Source organism: Salvelinus fontinalis, chromosome 34 (genome assembly GCF_029448725.1).
Source record: "Salvelinus fontinalis isolate EN_2023a chromosome 34, ASM2944872v1, whole genome shotgun sequence".
Lineage (NCBI taxonomy): Eukaryota > Metazoa > Chordata > Actinopteri > Salmoniformes > Salmonidae > Salvelinus > Salvelinus fontinalis.
Window position 1 is genome coordinate 14,796,483 of NC_074698.1, and position 19,900 is coordinate 14,816,382.

At 47.6% G+C, this 19,900-nt stretch overlaps 1 protein-coding gene across 1 annotated transcript; it reads right to left on the reverse strand.

Annotated features, from left to right (window-relative positions):
- Positions 1-12,000: 12,000 nt before the first annotated feature.
- Positions 12,001-19,531, reverse strand: LOC129833246 (ubiquitin carboxyl-terminal hydrolase 37-like). Its single transcript, XM_055897689.1, has 9 exons — positions 19,355-19,531; positions 19,091-19,227; positions 18,822-18,915; positions 18,642-18,721; positions 18,313-18,450; positions 18,136-18,209; positions 17,682-17,751; positions 17,459-17,597; positions 12,001-17,242 (listed from the first exon to the last, which is right to left on the reverse strand). The coding sequence occupies exons 1-8, from the start codon at positions 19,514-19,516 to the stop codon at positions 17,582-17,584; spliced, it is 771 nt and encodes a 256-aa protein (XP_055753664.1). The 5' UTR covers positions 19,517-19,531; the 3' UTR covers positions 12,001-17,242; positions 17,459-17,581.
- Positions 19,532-19,900: the final 369 nt, after the last annotated feature.

Below are 19,900 nucleotides of genomic sequence, written 5' to 3' on the forward strand. Positions count from 1 at the left end.
TCTCCAGTCGTTCCTCTCTACTGACAAGAGGTTTTCAGTTTCCTGTTTTGGATTACCTTTGGATAATATCCAGGAACATCATTGTTTGTTTAAGACTGGAATAAAGACTCTGTTTCTATTACGTCGCTTTTGGGTCCTCCTTCATCAGCATAACAGAAGAATCCGACCAAGAATGGACCCAGCGACTATGGATTCTCTCAACACTACCGTCAAGTTCCAGGGAGCAATGCTCGGCAGACACGAGCAGGAATTGTCTGCTGCTCGTCATGCCGTTGAGACCCTGGCCGCTCTGGTCTCCGATCTCTCAGGACAGTTTCAGAGTCTTCGTCTCGTACCACAAGCTACTTCCTGGTCTTCCGAGTCTCCGGAACCCAGGGTTAATAATCCTCCATGTTACTCTGGACAGCCCACTGAGTGTCGCTCCTTTCTCACCCAGTGTGATATTGTGTTCTCTCTCCAGCCCAACACATACTCTGGAGAGAGAGCTCGGATCGCTTACGTCATATCACTCCTTACTGAGCGGGCTCGGGAGTGGGGCACAGCTATTTGGGAGGCAAGGGCTGAGTGTTATGACGTTTATCAGAACTTTAAGGAGGAGATGATACGGGTCTTTGATCGTTCAGTTTTTGGGAAGGAGGCTTCCAGGGGTCTGGCTTCCTTATGTCAAGGTGATCGATCCATAACGGATTACTCTATAGAGTTTCGTACTCTTGCTGCATCCAGTGACTGGAACGAGCCAGCGTTGCTCGCTCGTTTTCTGGAGGGACTCCACGCTGAGGTTAAGGATGAGATTCTCTCCCGGGAGGTTCCTTCCAGCGTGGACTCTTTGATTGCACTCGCCATCCGCATAGAACGACGGGTAGATCTTCGTCACCGAGCTCGTGGAAGAGAGCTCGCGTTAACGGGGCTTCCCTTCTCCGCATCTCGACCATCTCCTTCCATCGGCTCAGACTGAGCCCATGCAGCTGGGAGGTGTTCACATCTCGACTAAGGAGAGGGAACGGAGAATCACCAACCGCCTTTGCTTCTATTGCGGTTCTGCTGGACATTTTGTCATGTCTTGTCCAGTTAAAGGCCAGAGCTCATCAGTAAGCAGAGGGCTACTGGTGAGCGCTACTACTCAGGTCTCTCCATCAAGATCCTGTACTACCTTGTCGGTCCATCTACGCTGGACCGGGTCGGCTGCTTCCTGCAGTGCCTTGATAGACTCTGGGGCTGAGGGTTGTTTTATGGACGAAGCATGGGCTCGGAAACATGACATTCCTCTCAGAGAGTTAGGGAGGATCACACCCATGTTCGCCTTAGATGGTAGTTCTCTCCCCAGTATCAGATATGAGACACTACCTTTAACCCTCACAGTATCTGGTAACCACAGTGAGACCATTTCTTTTTTGATTTTTTGTTCACCTGTTACACCTGTTGTTTTGGGTCATCCCTGGCTAGTATGTCATAATCCTTCTATTAATTGGTCTAGTAATTCTATCCTTTCCTGGAACGTTTCTTGTCATGTGAAGTGTTTAATGTCTGCTATCCCTCCTGTTTCTTCTGTCCCCTCTACTCAGGAGGAGCCTGGTGATGTGACAGGAGTGCCGGAGGAATATCATGATCTACGCACGGTCTTCAGTCGGTCCAGAGCCAACTCTCTTCCTCCTCACCGGTCGTATGATTGTTGTATTGATCTCCATCCGGGGACCACTTCTCCTCGGGGTAGAATATTCTCTCTGTCGGCTCCCGAACGTAAGGCTCTCGATGATTATCTGTCTGCTGAAGGCATTCAGATGGATCCCGCTAAGGTCCAGGATGTCAGCGATTGGCCTGTTCCTAAGTCACGTGTCGAGTTACAGCGCTTTCTCGGTTTCGCTAATTTCTATCGGCGTTTCATTCGTAATTTCGGTCAAGTGGCTGCCCCTCTCACAGCTCTGACTTCTGTCAAGTCTTGCTTTAAGTGGTCTGGTTCCGCCCAGGGAGCTTTTGATCTCCTCAAGAAGCGTTTTACATCCGCCCCTATCCTTGTTACTCCTGACGTCACTAAACAATTCATTGTCGAGGTTGACGCTTCAGAGGTGGGCGTGGGAGCCATTCTGTCCCAGCGCTTCCAGTCTGACGATAAGGTCCATCCTTGCGCTTACTTTTCTCATCGATTGTCGCCATCGGAACCCGAGGGGATTCTCCCTGAAGGGCGTGTTGTCGGGTTGACTGTCTGGGGAATTGAGAGACAGGTAAAGCAAGCACTCACTCACACTGCGTCGCCGCGCGCTTGTCATAGTAAGCTTCTGTTCGTTCCTGTCTCTATTCGTTTGGCTGTTCTTCAGTGGGCTCATTCTGCCAAGTTAGCTGGTCACCCCGGCGTTCGGGGTACGCTTGCTTCTATTCGCCAGCGGTTTTGGTGGCCTACTCAGGAGCGGGACACGCGCCGTTTCGTGGCTGCTTGTTCGGACTGCGCGCAGACTAAGTCAGGTAACTCTCCTCCTGCCGGTCGTCTTAGACCGCTTCCCATTCCTTCTCGACCATGGTCTCAGATCGCCTTAGACTTTATTACCGGTCTGCCTTCGTCTGCGGGGAGGACTGTGAGAGCCGCCAATAAACGTAGGATTAAGAGTCCTAGGTATTGTCGCGGTCAGAGAGTGTGGCTTTCCACTCGTAACCTTTCCATTACGACAGCTTCTCGCAAGTTGACTCCGCGGTTCATTGGTCCGTTCCGTGTCTCTCAGGTCGTTAATCCTGTCGCTGTGCGACTGCTTCTTCCGCGACATCTTCGTCGCATCCACCCTGTCTTCCATGTCTCTTGTGTCAAGCCTTTTCTTCGCGCCCCCGTTCGTCTTCCCTCCCCCCCTCCCGTCCTTGTCGAGGGCGCACCTATTTACAAGGAACGGAAGATCATGGACATGCGTTCTCAGGGACGTGGTCAACAGTACTTAGTGGATGGGGAGGGTTTCGGTCCTGAGGAGAGGAGTTGGGTTCCATCTCGGGACGTGCTGGACCGTTCGTTGATTGATGATTTCCTTCGTCGCCGCCAGGGTTCCTCCTCGAGTGCGCCAGGAGGCGCTTGGTGAGTGGGGGGGTACTGTCATGTTTTGTCTTTGATCTTCATGTCTTGTCCCTGTGCTTCCCTCTGCTGGTCTTATTAGGTTCTTTCCCTCTTTCTATTCCTCTCTCTTCTCCTCCCTTTTTCCCTCTCCCGCTCTCTCTCTCTATCGTTCCGTTCTTGCTCCCAGCTGGTTCTCATTCTCCTAACGACCTTATTTACTCTTTCACACCTGTCCCCTATTTTGCCCTCTGATTTGAGTCCCTATTTCTCCCTCTGTTTTCTGCTTCTGTCTTTGTCGGATTCTTGTTTGAGGTTAGCTGCTCTGTGTCCTTGTTTCGCCCTGTAGTGTTTTTGCATTTGTCAGAAGTTGCGTGTGAGCAGGTGTCTATGTCAGCTACGGTCTGTGCCTTCCTGAAGCGACCTGCAGTCGGTGGTCGCGTCTCCAGTCGTTCCTCTCTACTGACAAGAGGTTTTCAGTTTCCTGTTTTGGATTACCTTTGGATAATATCCAGGAACATCATTGTTTAAGACTGGAATAAAGACTCTGTTTCTATTACGTCGCTTTTGGGTCCTCCTTCATCAGCATAACAGAAGAATCCGACCAAGAATGGACCCAGCGACTATGGATTCTCTCAACACTACCGTCAAGTTCCAGGGAGCAATGCTCGGCAGACACGAGCAGGAATTGTCTGCTGCTCGTCATGCCGTTGAGACCCTGGCCGCTCTGGTCTCCGATCTCTCAGGACAGTTTCAGAGTCTTCGTCTCGTACCACAAGCTACTTCCTGGTCTTCCGAGTCTCCGGAACCCAGGGTTAATAATCCTCCATGTTACTCTGGACAGCCCACTGAGTGTCGCTCCTTTCTCACCCAGTGTGATATTGTGTTCTCTCTCCAGCCCAACACATACTCTGGAGAGAGAGCTCGGATCGCTTACGTCATATCACTCCTTACTGAGCGGGCTCGGGAGTGGGGCACAGCTATTTGGGAGGCAAGGGCTGAGTGTTATGACGTTTATCAGAACTTTAAGGAGGAGATGATACGGGTCTTTGATCGTTCAGTTTTTGGGAAGGAGGCTTCCAGGGGTCTGGCTTCCTTATGTCAAGGTGATCGATCCATAACGGATTACTCTATAGAGTTTCGTACTCTTGCTGCATCCAGTGACTGGAACGAGCCAGCGTTGCTCGCTCGTTTTCTGGAGGGACTCCACGCTGAGGTTAAGGATGAGATTCTCTCCCGGGAGGTTCCTTCCAGCGTGGACTCTTTGATTGCACTCGCCATCCGCATAGAACGACGGGTAGATCTTCGTCACCGAGCTCGTGGAAGAGAGCTCGCGTTAACGGGGTTTCCCTTCTCCGCATCTCGACCATCTCCTTCCATCGGCTCAGACTGAGCCCATGCAGCTGGGAGGTGTTCACATCTCGACTAAGGAGAGGGAACGGAGAATCACCAACCGCCTTTGCTTCTATTGCGGTTCTGCTGGACATTTTGTCATGTCTTGTCCAGTTAAAGGCCAGAGCTCATCAGTAAGCAGAGGGCTACTGGTGAGCGCTACTACTCAGGTCTCTCCATCAAGATCCTGTACTACCTTGTCGGTCCATCTACGCTGGACCGGGTCGGCTGCTTCCTGCAGTGCCTTGATAGACTCTGGGGCTGAGGGTTGTTTTATGGACGAAGCATGGGCTCGGAAACATGACATTCCTCTCAGAGAGTTAGGGAGGATCACACCCATGTTCGCCTTAGATGGTAGTTCTCTCCCCAGTATCAGATATGAGACACTACCTTTAACCCTCACAGTATCTGGTAACCACAGTGAGACCATTTCTTTTTTGATTTTTTGTTCACCTGTTACACCTGTTGTTTTGGGTCATCCCTGGCTAGTATGTCATAATCCTTCTATTAATTGGTCTAGTAATTCTATCCTTTCCTGGAACGTTTCTTGTCATGTGAAGTGTTTAATGTCTGCTATCCCTCCTGTTTCTTCTGTCCCCTCTACTCAGGAGGAGCCTGGTGATGTGACAGGAGTGCCGGAGGAATATCATGATCTACGCACGGTCTTCAGTCGGTCCAGAGCCAACTCTCTTCCTCCTCACCGGTCGTATGATTGTTGTATTGATCTCCATCCGGGGACCACTTCTCCTCGGGGTAGAATATTCTCTCTGTCGGCTCCCGAACGTAAGGCTCTCGATGATTATCTGTCTGCTGAAGGCATTCAGATGGATCCCGCTAAGGTCCAGGATGTCAGCGATTGGCCTGTTCCTAAGTCACGTGTCGAGTTACAGCGCTTTCTCGGTTTCGCTAATTTCTATCGGCGTTTCATTCGTAATTTCGGTCAAGTGGCTGCCCCTCTCACAGCTCTGACTTCTGTCAAGTCTTGCTTTAAGTGGTCTGGTTCCGCCCAGGGAGCTTTTGATCTCCTCAAGAAGCGTTTTACATCCGCCCCTATCCTTGTTACTCCTGACGTCACTAAACAATTCATTGTCGAGGTTGACGCTTCAGAGGTGGGCGTGGGAGCCATTCTGTCCCAGCGCTTCCAGTCTGACGATAAGGTCCATCCTTGCGCTTACTTTTCTCATCGATTGTCGCCATCGGAACCCGAGGGGATTCTCCCTGAAGGGCGTGTTGTCGGGTTGACTGTCTGGGGAATTGAGAGACAGGTAAAGCAAGCACTCACTCACACTGCGTCGCCGCGCGCTTGTCATAGTAAGCTTCTGTTCGTTCCTGTCTCTATTCGTTTGGCTGTTCTTCAGTGGGCTCATTCTGCCAAGTTAGCTGGTCACCCCGGCGTTCGGGGTACGCTTGCTTCTATTCGCCAGCGGTTTTGGTGGCCTACTCAGGAGCGGGACACGCGCCGTTTCGTGGCTGCTTGTTCGGACTGCGCGCAGACTAAGTCAGGTAACTCTCCTCCTGCCGGTCGTCTTAGACCGCTTCCCATTCCTTCTCGACCATGGTCTCAGATCGCCTTAGACTTTATTACCGGTCTGCCTTCGTCTGCGGGGAGGACTGTGAGAGCCGCCAATAAACGTAGGATTAAGAGTCCTAGGTATTGTCGCGGTCAGAGAGTGTGGCTTTCCACTCGTAACCTTTCCATTACGACAGCTTCTCGCAAGTTGACTCCGCGGTTCATTGGTCCGTTCCGTGTCTCTCAGGTCGTTAATCCTGTCGCTGTGCGACTGCTTCTTCCGCGACATCTTCGTCGCATCCACCCTGTCTTCCATGTCTCTTGTGTCAAGCCTTTTCTTCGCGCCCCCGTTCGTCTTCCCTCCCCCCCTCCCGTCCTTGTCGAGGGCGCACCTATTTACAAGGAACGGAAGATCATGGACATGCGTTCTCAGGGACGTGGTCAACAGTACTTAGTGGATGGGGAGGGTTTCGGTCCTGAGGAGAGGAGTTGGGTTCCATCTCGGGACGTGCTGGACCGTTCGTTGATTGATGATTTCCTTCGTCGCCGCCAGGGTTCCTCCTCGAGTGCGCCAGGAGGCGCTTGGTGAGTGGGGGGGTACTGTCATGTTTTGTCTTTGATCTTCATGTCTTGTCCCTGTGCTTCCCTCTGCTGGTCTTATTAGGTTCTTTCCCTCTTTCTATTCCTCTCTCTTCTCCTCCCTTTTTCCCTCTCCCGCTCTCTCTCTCTATCGTTCCGTTCTTGCTCCCAGCTGGTTCTCATTCTCCTAACGACCTTATTTACTCTTTCACACCTGTCCCCTATTTTGCCCTCTGATTTGAGTCCCTATTTCTCCCTCTGTTTTCTGCTTCTGTCTTTGTCGGATTCTTGTTTGAGGTTAGCTGCTCTGTGTCCTTGTTTCGCCCTGTAGTGTTTTTGCATTTGTCAGAAGTTGCGTGTGAGCAGGTGTCTATGTCAGCTACGGTCTGTGCCTTCCTGAAGCGACCTGCAGTCGGTGGTCGCGTCTCCAGTCGTTCCTCTCTACTGACAAGAGGTTTTCAGTTTCCTGTTTTGGATTACCTTTGGATAATATCCAGGAACATCATTGTTTAAGACTGGAATAAAGACTCTGTTTCTATTACGTCGCTTTTGGGTCCTCCTTCATCAGCATAACAGAAGAATCCGACCAAGAATGGACCCAGCGACTATGGATTCTCTCAACACTACCGTCAAGTTCCAGGGAGCAATGCTCGGCAGACACGAGCAGGAATTGTCTGCTGCTCGTCATGCCGTTGAGACCCTGGCCGCTCTGGTCTCCGATCTCTCAGGACAGTTTCAGAGTCTTCGTCTCGTACCACAAGCTACTTCCTGGTCTTCCGAGTCTCCGGAACCCAGGGTTAATAATCCTCCATGTTACTCTGGACAGCCCACTGAGTGTCGCTCCTTTCTCACCCAGTGTGATATTGTGTTCTCTCTCCAGCCCAACACATACTCTGGAGAGAGAGCTCGGATCGCTTACGTCATATCACTCCTTACTGAGCGGGCTCGGGAGTGGGGCACAGCTATTTGGGAGGCAAGGGCTGAGTGTTATGACGTTTATCAGAACTTTAAGGAGGAGATGATACGGGTCTTTGATCGTTCAGTTTTTGGGAAGGAGGCTTCCAGGGGTCTGGCTTCCTTATGTCAAGGTGATCGATCCATAACGGATTACTCTATAGAGTTTCGTACTCTTGCTGCATCCAGTGACTGGAACGAGCCAGCGTTGCTCGCTCGTTTTCTGGAGGGACTCCACGCTGAGGTTAAGGATGAGATTCTCTCCCGGGAGGTTCCTTCCAGCGTGGACTCTTTGATTGCACTCGCCATCCGCATAGAACGACGGGTAGATCTTCGTCACCGAGCTCGTGGAAGAGAGCTCGCGTTAACGGGGTTTCCCTTCTCCGCATCTCGACCATCTCCTTCCATCGGCTCAGACTGAGCCCATGCAGCTGGGAGGTGTTCACATCTCGACTAAGGAGAGGGAACGGAGAATCACCAACCGCCTTTGCTTCTATTGCGGTTCTGCTGGACATTTTGTCATGTCTTGTCCAGTTAAAGGCCAGAGCTCATCAGTAAGCAGAGGGCTACTGGTGAGCGCTACTACTCAGGTCTCTCCATCAAGATCCTGTACTACCTTGTCGGTCCATCTACGCTGGACCGGGTCGGCTGCTTCCTGCAGTGCCTTGATAGACTCTGGGGCTGAGGGTTGTTTTATGGACGAAGCATGGGCTCGGAAACATGACATTCCTCTCAGAGAGTTAGGGAGGATCACACCCATGTTCGCCTTAGATGGTAGTTCTCTCCCCAGTATCAGATATGAGACACTACCTTTAACCCTCACAGTATCTGGTAACCACAGTGAGACCATTTCTTTTTTGATTTTTTGTTCACCTGTTACACCTGTTGTTTTGGGTCATCCCTGGCTAGTATGTCATAATCCTTCTATTAATTGGTCTAGTAATTCTATCCTTTCCTGGAACGTTTCTTGTCATGTGAAGTGTTTAATGTCTGCTATCCCTCCTGTTTCTTCTGTCCCCTCTACTCAGGAGGAGCCTGGTGATGTGACAGGAGTGCCGGAGGAATATCATGATCTACGCACGGTCTTCAGTCGGTCCAGAGCCAACTCTCTTCCTCCTCACCGGTCGTATGATTGTTGTATTGATCTCCATCCGGGGACCACTTCTCCTCGGGGTAGAATATTCTCTCTGTCGGCTCCCGAACGTAAGGCTCTCGATGATTATCTGTCTGCTGAAGGCATTCAGATGGATCCCGCTAAGGTCCAGGATGTCAGCGATTGGCCTGTTCCTAAGTCACGTGTCGAGTTACAGCGCTTTCTCGGTTTCGCTAATTTCTATCGGCGTTTCATTCGTAATTTCGGTCAAGTGGCTGCCCCTCTCACAGCTCTGACTTCTGTCAAGTCTTGCTTTAAGTGGTCTGGTTCCGCCCAGGGAGCTTTTGATCTCCTCAAGAAGCGTTTTACATCCGCCCCTATCCTTGTTACTCCTGACGTCACTAAACAATTCATTGTCGAGGTTGACGCTTCAGAGGTGGGCGTGGGAGCCATTCTGTCCCAGCGCTTCCAGTCTGACGATAAGGTCCATCCTTGCGCTTACTTTTCTCATCGATTGTCGCCATCGGAACCCGAGGGGATTCTCCCTGAAGGGCGTGTTGTCGGGTTGACTGTCTGGGGAATTGAGAGACAGGTAAAGCAAGCACTCACTCACACTGCGTCGCCGCGCGCTTGTCATAGTAAGCTTCTGTTCGTTCCTGTCTCTATTCGTTTGGCTGTTCTTCAGTGGGCTCATTCTGCCAAGTTAGCTGGTCACCCCGGCGTTCGGGGTACGCTTGCTTCTATTCGCCAGCGGTTTTGGTGGCCTACTCAGGAGCGGGACACGCGCCGTTTCGTGGCTGCTTGTTCGGACTGCGCGCAGACTAAGTCAGGTAACTCTCCTCCTGCCGGTCGTCTTAGACCGCTTCCCATTCCTTCTCGACCATGGTCTCAGATCGCCTTAGACTTTATTACCGGTCTGCCTTCGTCTGCGGGGAGGACTGTGAGAGCCGCCAATAAACGTAGGATTAAGAGTCCTAGGTATTGTCGCGGTCAGAGAGTGTGGCTTTCCACTCGTAACCTTTCCATTACGACAGCTTCTCGCAAGTTGACTCCGCGGTTCATTGGTCCGTTCCGTGTCTCTCAGGTCGTTAATCCTGTCGCTGTGCGACTGCTTCTTCCGCGACATCTTCGTCGCATCCACCCTGTCTTCCATGTCTCTTGTGTCAAGCCTTTTCTTCGCGCCCCCGTTCGTCTTCCCTCCCCCCCTCCCGTCCTTGTCGAGGGCGCACCTATTTACAAGGAACGGAAGATCATGGACATGCGTTCTCAGGGACGTGGTCAACAGTACTTAGTGGATGGGGAGGGTTTCGGTCCTGAGGAGAGGAGTTGGGTTCCATCTCGGGACGTGCTGGACCGTTCGTTGATTGATGATTTCCTTCGTCGCCGCCAGGGTTCCTCCTCGAGTGCGCCAGGAGGCGCTTGGTGAGTGGGGGGGTACTGTCATGTTTTGTCTTTGATCTTCATGTCTTGTCCCTGTGCTTCCCTCTGCTGGTCTTATTAGGTTCTTTCCCTCTTTCTATTCCTCTCTCTTCTCCTCCCTTTTTCCCTCTCCCGCTCTCTCTCTCTATCGTTCCGTTCTTGCTCCCAGCTGGTTCTCATTCTCCTAACGACCTTATTTACTCTTTCACACCTGTCCCCTATTTTGCCCTCTGATTTGAGTCCCTATTTCTCCCTCTGTTTTCTGCTTCTGTCTTTGTCGGATTCTTGTTTGAGGTTAGCTGCTCTGTGTCCTTGTTTCGCCCTGTAGTGTTTTTGCATTTGTCAGAAGTTGCGTGTGAGCAGGTGTCTATGTCAGCTACGGTCTGTGCCTTCCTGAAGCGACCTGCAGTCGGTGGTCGCGTCTCCAGTCGTTCCTCTCTACTGACAAGAGGTTTTCAGTTTCCTGTTTTGGATTACCTTTGGATAATATCCAGGAACATCATTGTTTGTTTAAGACTGGAATAAAGACTCTGTTTCTATTACGTCGCTTTTGGGTCCTCCTTCATCAGCATAACAGAAACAACTAGGAATAGCTGAAAAGAATAGACTATACTCTAAATTGTAACAGAATTAGATCAATTCTAGCCCAGACTAGACATACCTTTTTACAGCAACACAAACATCCCATTTCAGTGAATTTGTAGACTATGCCTTGTTTTGCAGAACATCAAAATATGTTGCCTATTTAACATTGTGATGTCATAACCCAAATTATGATGCGCTTGACTACGCGTTACCAGCGTAAATAGTCAACAAATCACACACAACAAAATGTTGAGAAATAAATTACAAAATGAATTGATCGTGTGTTCAGAGTTATTCCTATTTCATATACAGTAAACATAAAACATATTTATTAGCTTATATCTTCTTAAGATACTTTAGAGTAATATTTTATTATGGAAAGTAAAATGCCTATTTCACTTCAGTTGACGCTGATCTGATACAGATCGAACGTGTAGCTTTGAAATGGTTGTTAGGATGACCTTTGAAAAAGAAAAGGAGAGCCGCACACTAGCTCAGACTCAACAATTTAATAACCTAATATCCAACGTTCCGACCGACAAGCTGTCTTCATCAGGGTATAATGTTAGGAGGACCTTAACACAGATGGATCTATTAATATCTGACCGTGCCACTCTAACTAGTGACTGTAAACTAAACTAAAATACTAACGTTAGTACATTTGTTGTATATTTGCTGTTCTGTAAACCCAGTTGGTCGCCACCACACCGGTCACAGCTGTCAACAGATCATGCCATGAATGCAAAGCATAATTTGTTCTCGCAGAGTAGATTGTAGATCCTATTACCACCTGGATAAACTGGCACCCCAGGTGTGTGATTACACCGGGATATTCATATGGTTGACCAGTTAGTGGTTGTAGCGATCAGACTCAGAGAGCGCTCGAGGCTGCAAGTTGGGCAGCAAACCGTTACACGCCACCTACTTCTGAGTTTTGTGTCATCAAAGATGGCGATGCTGAGTGCTCATGGACTCATCTCATGGTCATGGATAAATATTCTCTTGCTTGAACTTGTGGTTAAATGTAATTTCTGTTTTACTTTTGAATATTTTTAAACACAGCTGTAATCGAAGCGCAAGGGGGAAACAGCGTGAGCTACCGGGACAATGCAAATCACGCTAAAAACTCTGCAACAGCAGACCATTCAAATTGACATAGACCCTGATCAAACGGTAAGTGCCCATTTGTTCATAACAATGCCAGCTGTGTGCGTTTTATCTAGCCCGCTTGGTTAACTATCTTTTTTGTTATTTGCACGAAAGACCAAATTAATTGGTCCCAGATGATCAATTCGGATAATACAACTAACATAGGCTAACGCTAGCTAGCTAGATGTTATTGACACCCCAAACATTAGCTAACTAGCTAGTTCTAAGGTGTATAAGGGATTTGCGTCAATTCAAATCTGGTATCAGGACAAAATGTGATTCAGAGTCACCGAATATACTTTAAGTATTTTTATTAAACTCAAGCGATAAATGGTAAAGGCAATTTTCGTATATACGGGTTCACTGTAACACCTCGCAGGGTAGAACAGAGAACTGGCAGGAGGTAAGTAAACAGCTGTTCTGATACTGTGATAGACGTAGTTCCAACCCGTCTGTTGGCCTATCACAGTAGAGGCTGAGCGTGGTTTAAACTTGCTCAGCCCATCGCCGGCGCTCAGGCTGGTCCCAGCCTCTTGGCGCTCCTTGGTGTCAGGCGCTGTTGCTGTGTAGATTATGCTCCCACACCCTAGAGACTGAGGTCAGACAGTTCTGTAACATTGTTTGAGCTATTTGCACCTGCATAGAAAGCATACTGTTCTCGCTCAAGGTTAACCACAGCTTCTCAGCACACTATCTGGGGCAAAATGTTACTTCCAGCACAGACACCCAGGCGCCCAGGCCAACAGTTGCTAATATTCAATCACGTGATGTAGTATTGGGTTATAGCGCAATAAACACAGATCCTCACAGGTGGGACAGGATTGGATAGGTGTGAAGATTTAGGATTGGAGTCTTTCCTACAGTAGGTTATTTCCAGTAACCATTGGACCACAGGACTGCTGAGTATTGTAAGTATTAGTATTGACTGTTCATCATTGTTGATGTCTGTTGTGACTCCTTGCTGAGTCAGATGGAGGAGGCCAACTCTCGCATGAAGCAGCTGTGGAGGAGGCCACACGTGCCAACGCCTACCGCAGGAAGCTGCAGAGGGAGCTGGATGATGCCACTGAGGCCAGCGAAGGTCTCAGCCGTGAGGTCACACTCCAGAGCCGCCTCAGGTATTTAGAGCCCCCCACACACACACATACAAACTCTAAGATTATATTTTTCACACAAACAGTTGTGTATATTGGCCAAATTGTGGTCCTCGTTACTAATACCTCTCCACCTCTCCTGGCCCCCTCTGTCCCCTGCAGGCGTGGAGGCCCCATCAGTTTCTCCCCCAGCCGCTCAGGCAGGTGGAGGGAACATCGATAGACCTCCTATCCGACGACGAGGTGGAAAACGAGCCCACGGACGCCAATGCCAACGAGACACCAGCAGCTCCCCAACCAGAGTAGAAGCTCTCCCTCCAGCCCACACGCAGCATGGCATCCGCCCCCCACAACCCTTACCCCTGTCCTCCTAACCCCAGACACCAGCAGTGGACCCCACTACTCTGCCTTACCCCTCTATGGCAAGCTGCAGGGCCAAGCAAATCCATAATCTCCTCCATATGAATGTACTGCACATCAAGCCTTGGATTTGTTTTTAACATCAATTGCAGATAAAAGTGCATTTAAATTGCATAGGAGTCTGAGTGTGCATAGGCACTCGAAAACAAATAACAGGAAAACAAATAATTATGTTAAGCTACTTCCCTGGAACAGCCATTAGAATCAAACAGCCCTCTAGCTAGAATTTAACCACTGTCATTTCAGCTGGTTTACTGGCACACAGGTGGACGACTGCACACAAGTCGGTAAAAACATGTCTTTGATGATTGTACAAGATTGGACCAGGATATGTAAAACATAGCACAGCATAAGTGAGGGAATTCTTTTTAAATGGTAGCCTAAATGACAATCCCACTGAATCATCAAAACCACCACTGTCATAGAGATACTGCAATCCATTTAGTTTAGTATAAAAATAACTATGTAAATAACTATTTGGTAGCAGGTTTGTAGTAAATTAGATTGTACCACGCCATGTTGCCTCAGCATTCCCCCTTTATATATGACCAGCAAAAAACCCTGTTAACTTGACCAATGTAACCTTGTCCAATAACCCACCATTTTATATTTGACATATCAGTCTACTTTAAGTGGTGTACGATAATGTGTGGAATTAGGTTTGTCAGACTTGGAGCAAAGGCCCTTTTTTTTAGGAAGACAGCCCAAATGTGTGCTTGACATACTACAATATTGCTATGTATAATTCTGCCTATTCAGTTATGTTTTCTGTACCATGTACAAAATACTTAACTCAAAATGCATAAGGTTTCTTGGACATCTCGTGTCACCTTAATTTCAATGCATTACAAATGGCTGAATAATATCAGCATGATTTACAGAAGGATAATTCATGTTTATTGAAGTTTTATTGAGTGTTAGAGAGTTGGTTTTAATTCAGTGGTTCAGGGTAGAGCAATCGATCAATTTGAATATGCACACTTGTTGATGCCTTGATTGTTAAACATAAATTACAATTTTGTAAATTAGTAAATACATATGAGGCCTTTATTAATAATTTTAAACCATAACAAATTGGGGGGAAAAAAGGTTTCTGTTTCTTTTGAAAGACACTTCTCAATAAAGACATGTGGGGGGGAAAAGTGTATAGTGTTTGAACCAGTTTTATAGCTTTAGTGTCATATACCATAAGCACCTCTCCCATCGTGTTGGTGTGAACCAGTGTTATAGCAGAATGATTTATGGAGCCTTGTCTGCCAGGCAGAAAGTAGGATTTCAATGGGTTCAAAGCTTTAACATCCTGAAGATTGTTATTATTAGTGGACTGGCTGTTGACGACCAGGTATTCATCATCTCCTTTTATTTCTTGTATTCCTGTATTTCTAGCCTTTTTTTTATTGTTGTAAAAGACCAATAAACATATCCATTATAGAAAAATATTTTGTATTTTTTGTGCAACACGTTGATGTCCTCTTAGTCTTTCCCACAGTAGTTGTGGGTCAAGACTGTCTTCCAAACTGATATGTGATGTATGGTCTATGTTACATTGCCATTCATTGTTCCATTACTTCATTGTATTTGTGGTTACGTTACAACTCCGAGGGAGTGCGTAGATACACAATATTGTTGTAATATTAACTTTTTCCACTTTTTACCCAACATGAATGAATGATAGAGATTGCCTCTTATACAGTGCATTAGGAAAGTATTGACTTTTTCCACATTTTGTTACGTTACAGCCTTATTCAAAATGGATTAAAAAAATAAAACATCCTCATCGATCTACACACAATACCCCATAATGACAAAGTGAAGACAGGTTTTTAGACATTCTAGCAAATGTATACAAAATAAAAAACAGAAATACTTGTACATGATTTGGAAAGGTACACACCTGTCTATATAAGGTTCCGCAGTTGATAGTCCATGTCAGAACAAAAACCAAGCCATGAGGTCAAAGGAAATGTCCTCCATCGTTCCTAAATGGAAGAAGTTTGGAACCTCAAAGACTCCTAGAGCTGGCCGCCTGGCCAAACTGAGCAATCAGGTGAGAAGGGCTTTGGTCAGGGAGGTGAACAAGAACCTGATGGTCACTCTGACAGAGCTCCAGAGTTTCTCTGTGGAGATTAGAGAACCCTCCAGAAGGACAACCATCTCTGCAGCACTCCACCAATCGGGTCTTTATGGTAGAGTGGCCAGACGGAAGCCACTTCTCAGTAAAAGGCACATGACAGCAGGCTTGGAGTTTGCCAAAAGCCCCCTAAAGACTCTCAGATCATGAGAAACAAGATTCTCTGGTCTGATGAAACCAAGATTGAACTCTTTGGCCTGAATGCCAAGCGTCACATCTGGAGGAAACCTGGCATCATTTCTACGGTGAAGCATAGTGGTGACAGCATCATGCTGTGGGGATGTTTTTCAGCAGCAGGGACTGGTAGACTAGTCAGAATCGAGGGAAAGATGAACGGCACAAAGTACAGAGAGATGCTTGATGAAAACCAGCTCCAGAGCATTCAGGATCTCAGACTGGGGCGAAGGGGTCACCTTCCCACAGGACAACGACCATAAGCACACAGCCAAGACAACGCAGGGTTGGCTTGGGGACAAGTCTCTGAATGTCCTTGAGTGGCCCAGCCAGAGCCCGGACTAGAACCTGATTGAACATCTCTGGAGACCTGAAAATAGCTGTGCAGCGATGCTCCCCATCCAACCTGACAGAGCTTGAGAGGATCTGCAGAGAAGAATGGGAGAAACTCCCCAAATACAGGTGTGCTAAGCTTGTAGCGTCATACGCAAGAAGACTCGAGGCTGTAATCGCTGCCAAAGGTGCTTCAACAAAGTACTGAGTAAAGGGTCTGAATACTTATGTAAATGTGATAGTTCAGCTTTTTGTTTTCTTTATAAATTTGCAAAAAAATCAGAAAAACCTGTTTTTGCTGTCATGGGGTAGATTGATGAGAAGAAGAAAAAAACAATTTAATCCATTTTAGAATAAGGCTGTAACTTAACAAAATGTGGAAAAAGTCAAGAGATCTGAATACTTTCTGAATGCAATGCAGGTACATTTATTAACTACCATGTACAGTAAAGGAAAATTAATTGCACTAGGTCAGTGAGATGTTTAATATTTATACAATTGTAAACATACAGTAGATGGCCTAGAGTGGGTAAATGCTTTGTGGTGTAGGCTGTTTCTTCTGGTGGTCTAGGGCAGCCTGATGTCCTGGTGGTCTAGGGCAGCCTGGTGTCCTGGTGGTCTAGGGCAGCCTGATGTCCTGGTGGTCTAGGGCAGCCTGATGTCCTGGTGGTCTAGGGCAGCCTGATGTCCTGGTGGTCTAGGGCAGCCTGATGTCCTGGTGGTCTAGGGCAGCCTGGTGTCCTGGTGGTCTAGGGCAGCCTGGTGTCTTGGTGGTCTAGGGCAGCCTGATGTCCTGGTGGTCTAGGGCAGCCTGATGTCCTGGTGGTCTAGGGCAGCCTGATGTCCTGGTGGTCTTGGGCAGCCTGGTGTCCTGGTGGTCTAGGGCAGCCTGGTGTCCTGGTGGTCTAGGGCAGCCTGATGTCCTGGTGGTCTAGGGCAGCCTGATGTCCTGGTGGTCTAGGATAGTCTGATGGTGGTGTAGGGCAGGTTGATGGTGGCCTAGGGCAGCTTGATGGTGGTCTAGGGCAGCTTGATTGTGGTCTAGGGCAGCTTGATTGTGGTCTAGGGTAGCCTGATGGTGGTCTAGGGTAGCCTGATGGTGGTCTAGGGCAGCCTGATGGTGGTCTAGGGCAGCCTGATGGTGGTTTAGGGCAGCTTGATGGTGGTCTAGGGCAGTTGATGGTGGTCTAGGGCAGTTGATGGTGGTCTAGGGCAGTTGATGGTGGTGTTGGGCAGCCTAATTCGATTAATCTGATATTTCTTGGTGTGTGGTAGGTGCTACTCCAGGTGGTCCCTGAGAGCTGTGCCTCTCCCTGAGTTTAATGATGGGTTCTCCTGGTGCTTTTCCTGGTAGTGAGGTGCCTGGTCTCCTTCACCTGCTCCACTACAATGAGAAATGACAGGAAGATCTTACATGTATATACAATGTCTGGAAAATAACACATACAGAGGGATTACAGGTTAAAGGGATAACTCTTAATGTGTGGTCAATGAATCATCTTTCTAGCTTTGGTAAACACTTTCTTTTTTCTTGATGACTCATTGTCGTCATTGACTCCATTTGTGACATTCTTCTCAAATGTGTGGGCTAGAGCCTTACCTGCAGACATAGAACAGGATGTAGGCAGTCTGTGCAATCGCCCTCAGCACAGTGGCCTCATTTGTTCTCAAGACATGTGCGTCATCCAGGCAGAGCCACCCACTGCCACGGCTGTCCAAAACATCACTGATGTAGTGGCCTAGGGAACAAGGGAAACAGAATAGAGTGTACATTAAGCTTTCATAATTGTATGTGCGTGCCTGCATACCTGCGTGCATTTTACCTGTATACATGTTGTCTCCCAGATGTGAGATTACACTTGACAATTTGTAGATCTTGTCTGGCTGGTGTCTCTGTAAGGAAACACATTTAATAATAGGATTGTTATTTTGTCTACAGGATAGGGGTGCCTTCTATAACTGCCTTATCTTGATCCGCCCACTATCTCAACTGGATCTAATTATCTGTTATTTATTTTTCTCTCTCTCTCTCCCTCTCTCTCTCCTCACCACAGTGGCTGCCTGCTGCTTTTTCTCACTGTCAGCTGGTTTCTCTAGCTGGTCAGAGGAATTTGAAGCTGGTGGGGGTATATTAAATATAGTGTGAATACAAACCAGAAAGTGAAGTGGAAACGTATCCACAAATATACTCTTAACTTCAGCTTCCGACTTGCTTTCCTCAACAGTCCTGTTTCATGAGAGGGTGTTCTGCATGATGTCAGTAACACAATGTCCTACCTGGTCTATCAAGGGTGCCTTTTGGGGAGTTTGCAGGTGTGCTGTCCATGTTGTTTTTCCCCAGGGAGCTTGCCCTGTGTAAATTGATGGCATTGAAAGTAAATATCTAGTGTGTGAAAATCATGGTGTGTGTTGGCTATTCAGTGTGCAATGTCCCCAAACAGAGTGTAAACCAACCTGGCTCCATGCTGGACATTGGCTGTCTCCCCACATATGGCTGGGAGGGTGATTTCTGCAGGGATGGACATGGGATCATCCACCTTCTCTGGCTCCCAGTTGCCTGCAGTAAATCGCTTGATATGAAGCATTAGGACCCTGCTCAGAGAGAGAGAGAGAGAGAGAGAGAGAGAGACACAGACAGACAGACAGAGAGACAGAGAGACAGAGAGACAGAGAGACAGAGAGACAGACAGAGGAATCAGTCTTGTACTCAAATCAATAACCCAGTTTGGTGAGTTAGATCAGGACTGTCAATTGTAATCTGAGATGATGATGGGGGGACTCACCGTGGCAGCGTGAGGAAGTGCCTAGTCACAGATGCCATGCTGCCTGAGCACACCCTGCATGCACACTCTAACGCAGATGGCTAGGTGACAAAGCATAGCAATATAATTATGAACATTATGACATTAATGATAGTGTTCCTTGACATACTCACTAACTCTTGGTTGAAGCTAAGTGCTGACCTTAAAGTAGAGGTCCAGGCTGTGTGTCAGGTAATGGCTCAGGCTCAGTGACAAGTGATTGTAATCCTCCTGACCATACACTATAACTCCACAGCTTCAGAAGTACGGAGAGAAATGCATCAGCTCTCCAACACAAACCTTTTGATCCCTCTACACACTAACTATCTTAATGCTTTACCTCTGTATCCTGCATGTTATGCTGACATTAAACCTCCTCACAAATGTGATGAAGACATCAAGGTACACCGTATACAAATGACAGCTGTTACCTGGTGCAGGTACGGGAAGTCTTCAGCTTGAATTCTAACTGCTTCACGGGGCAGGTGTACGGCTCTGGTGAGCCCTTTAATGCCATACCCTCCGCCTTCAGCTGAAAGAGGAGGAGCAACACACATTCATGGGCATCCTAAGGGAAGAATGGGAAAGAAACAGAAAATACATCAACAACTACAACTGAAACAGAGCTGAGCAATAAGACTTTCACGTGTCCCAGGTTTATTGTTATGTGAGTATTTTAGCATATAATATCTTACCTGTTCATCGTCGTCCTCATAGTCCTCATTGAAAACGGAGAGACAGCGCTTGACTGTTTGAAGGATTTTCTTCTTTTCCTTTGTCTTAGCATTGACAGTGCCTCCAGAAAGCCTTGCCTGATGTAACTCGGCAAAGCAGCTGTGGAGGGAGACAAAGAGCATGCATTCAGGTTTCACTCTCTCACTTTGGCCACAGAGTAGCTCTGTGCTTCTACTTTAGCCTCTGATCAAATATGATTCAACTGATTCCTGATTGTGACAGAAAATCATCTTTGGTGTTAATCAGAAGCTGAGTTGGGTGTGGTTTTATCTTAAAAATCATGAGGCACTAAGAGTGTACGAAAGACAGTATACATACATACATACATACATACATACATACATACATATATACATACATACATACATACATACATACATACATACATACATACATACATACATACATACATACATACAGTATACTGAACAAAAATATAAATGCAACATGTGAAGTGTTGGTCCCATGTTTCATGAGCTGAAATAAAAGATCCCATACATTTTCAC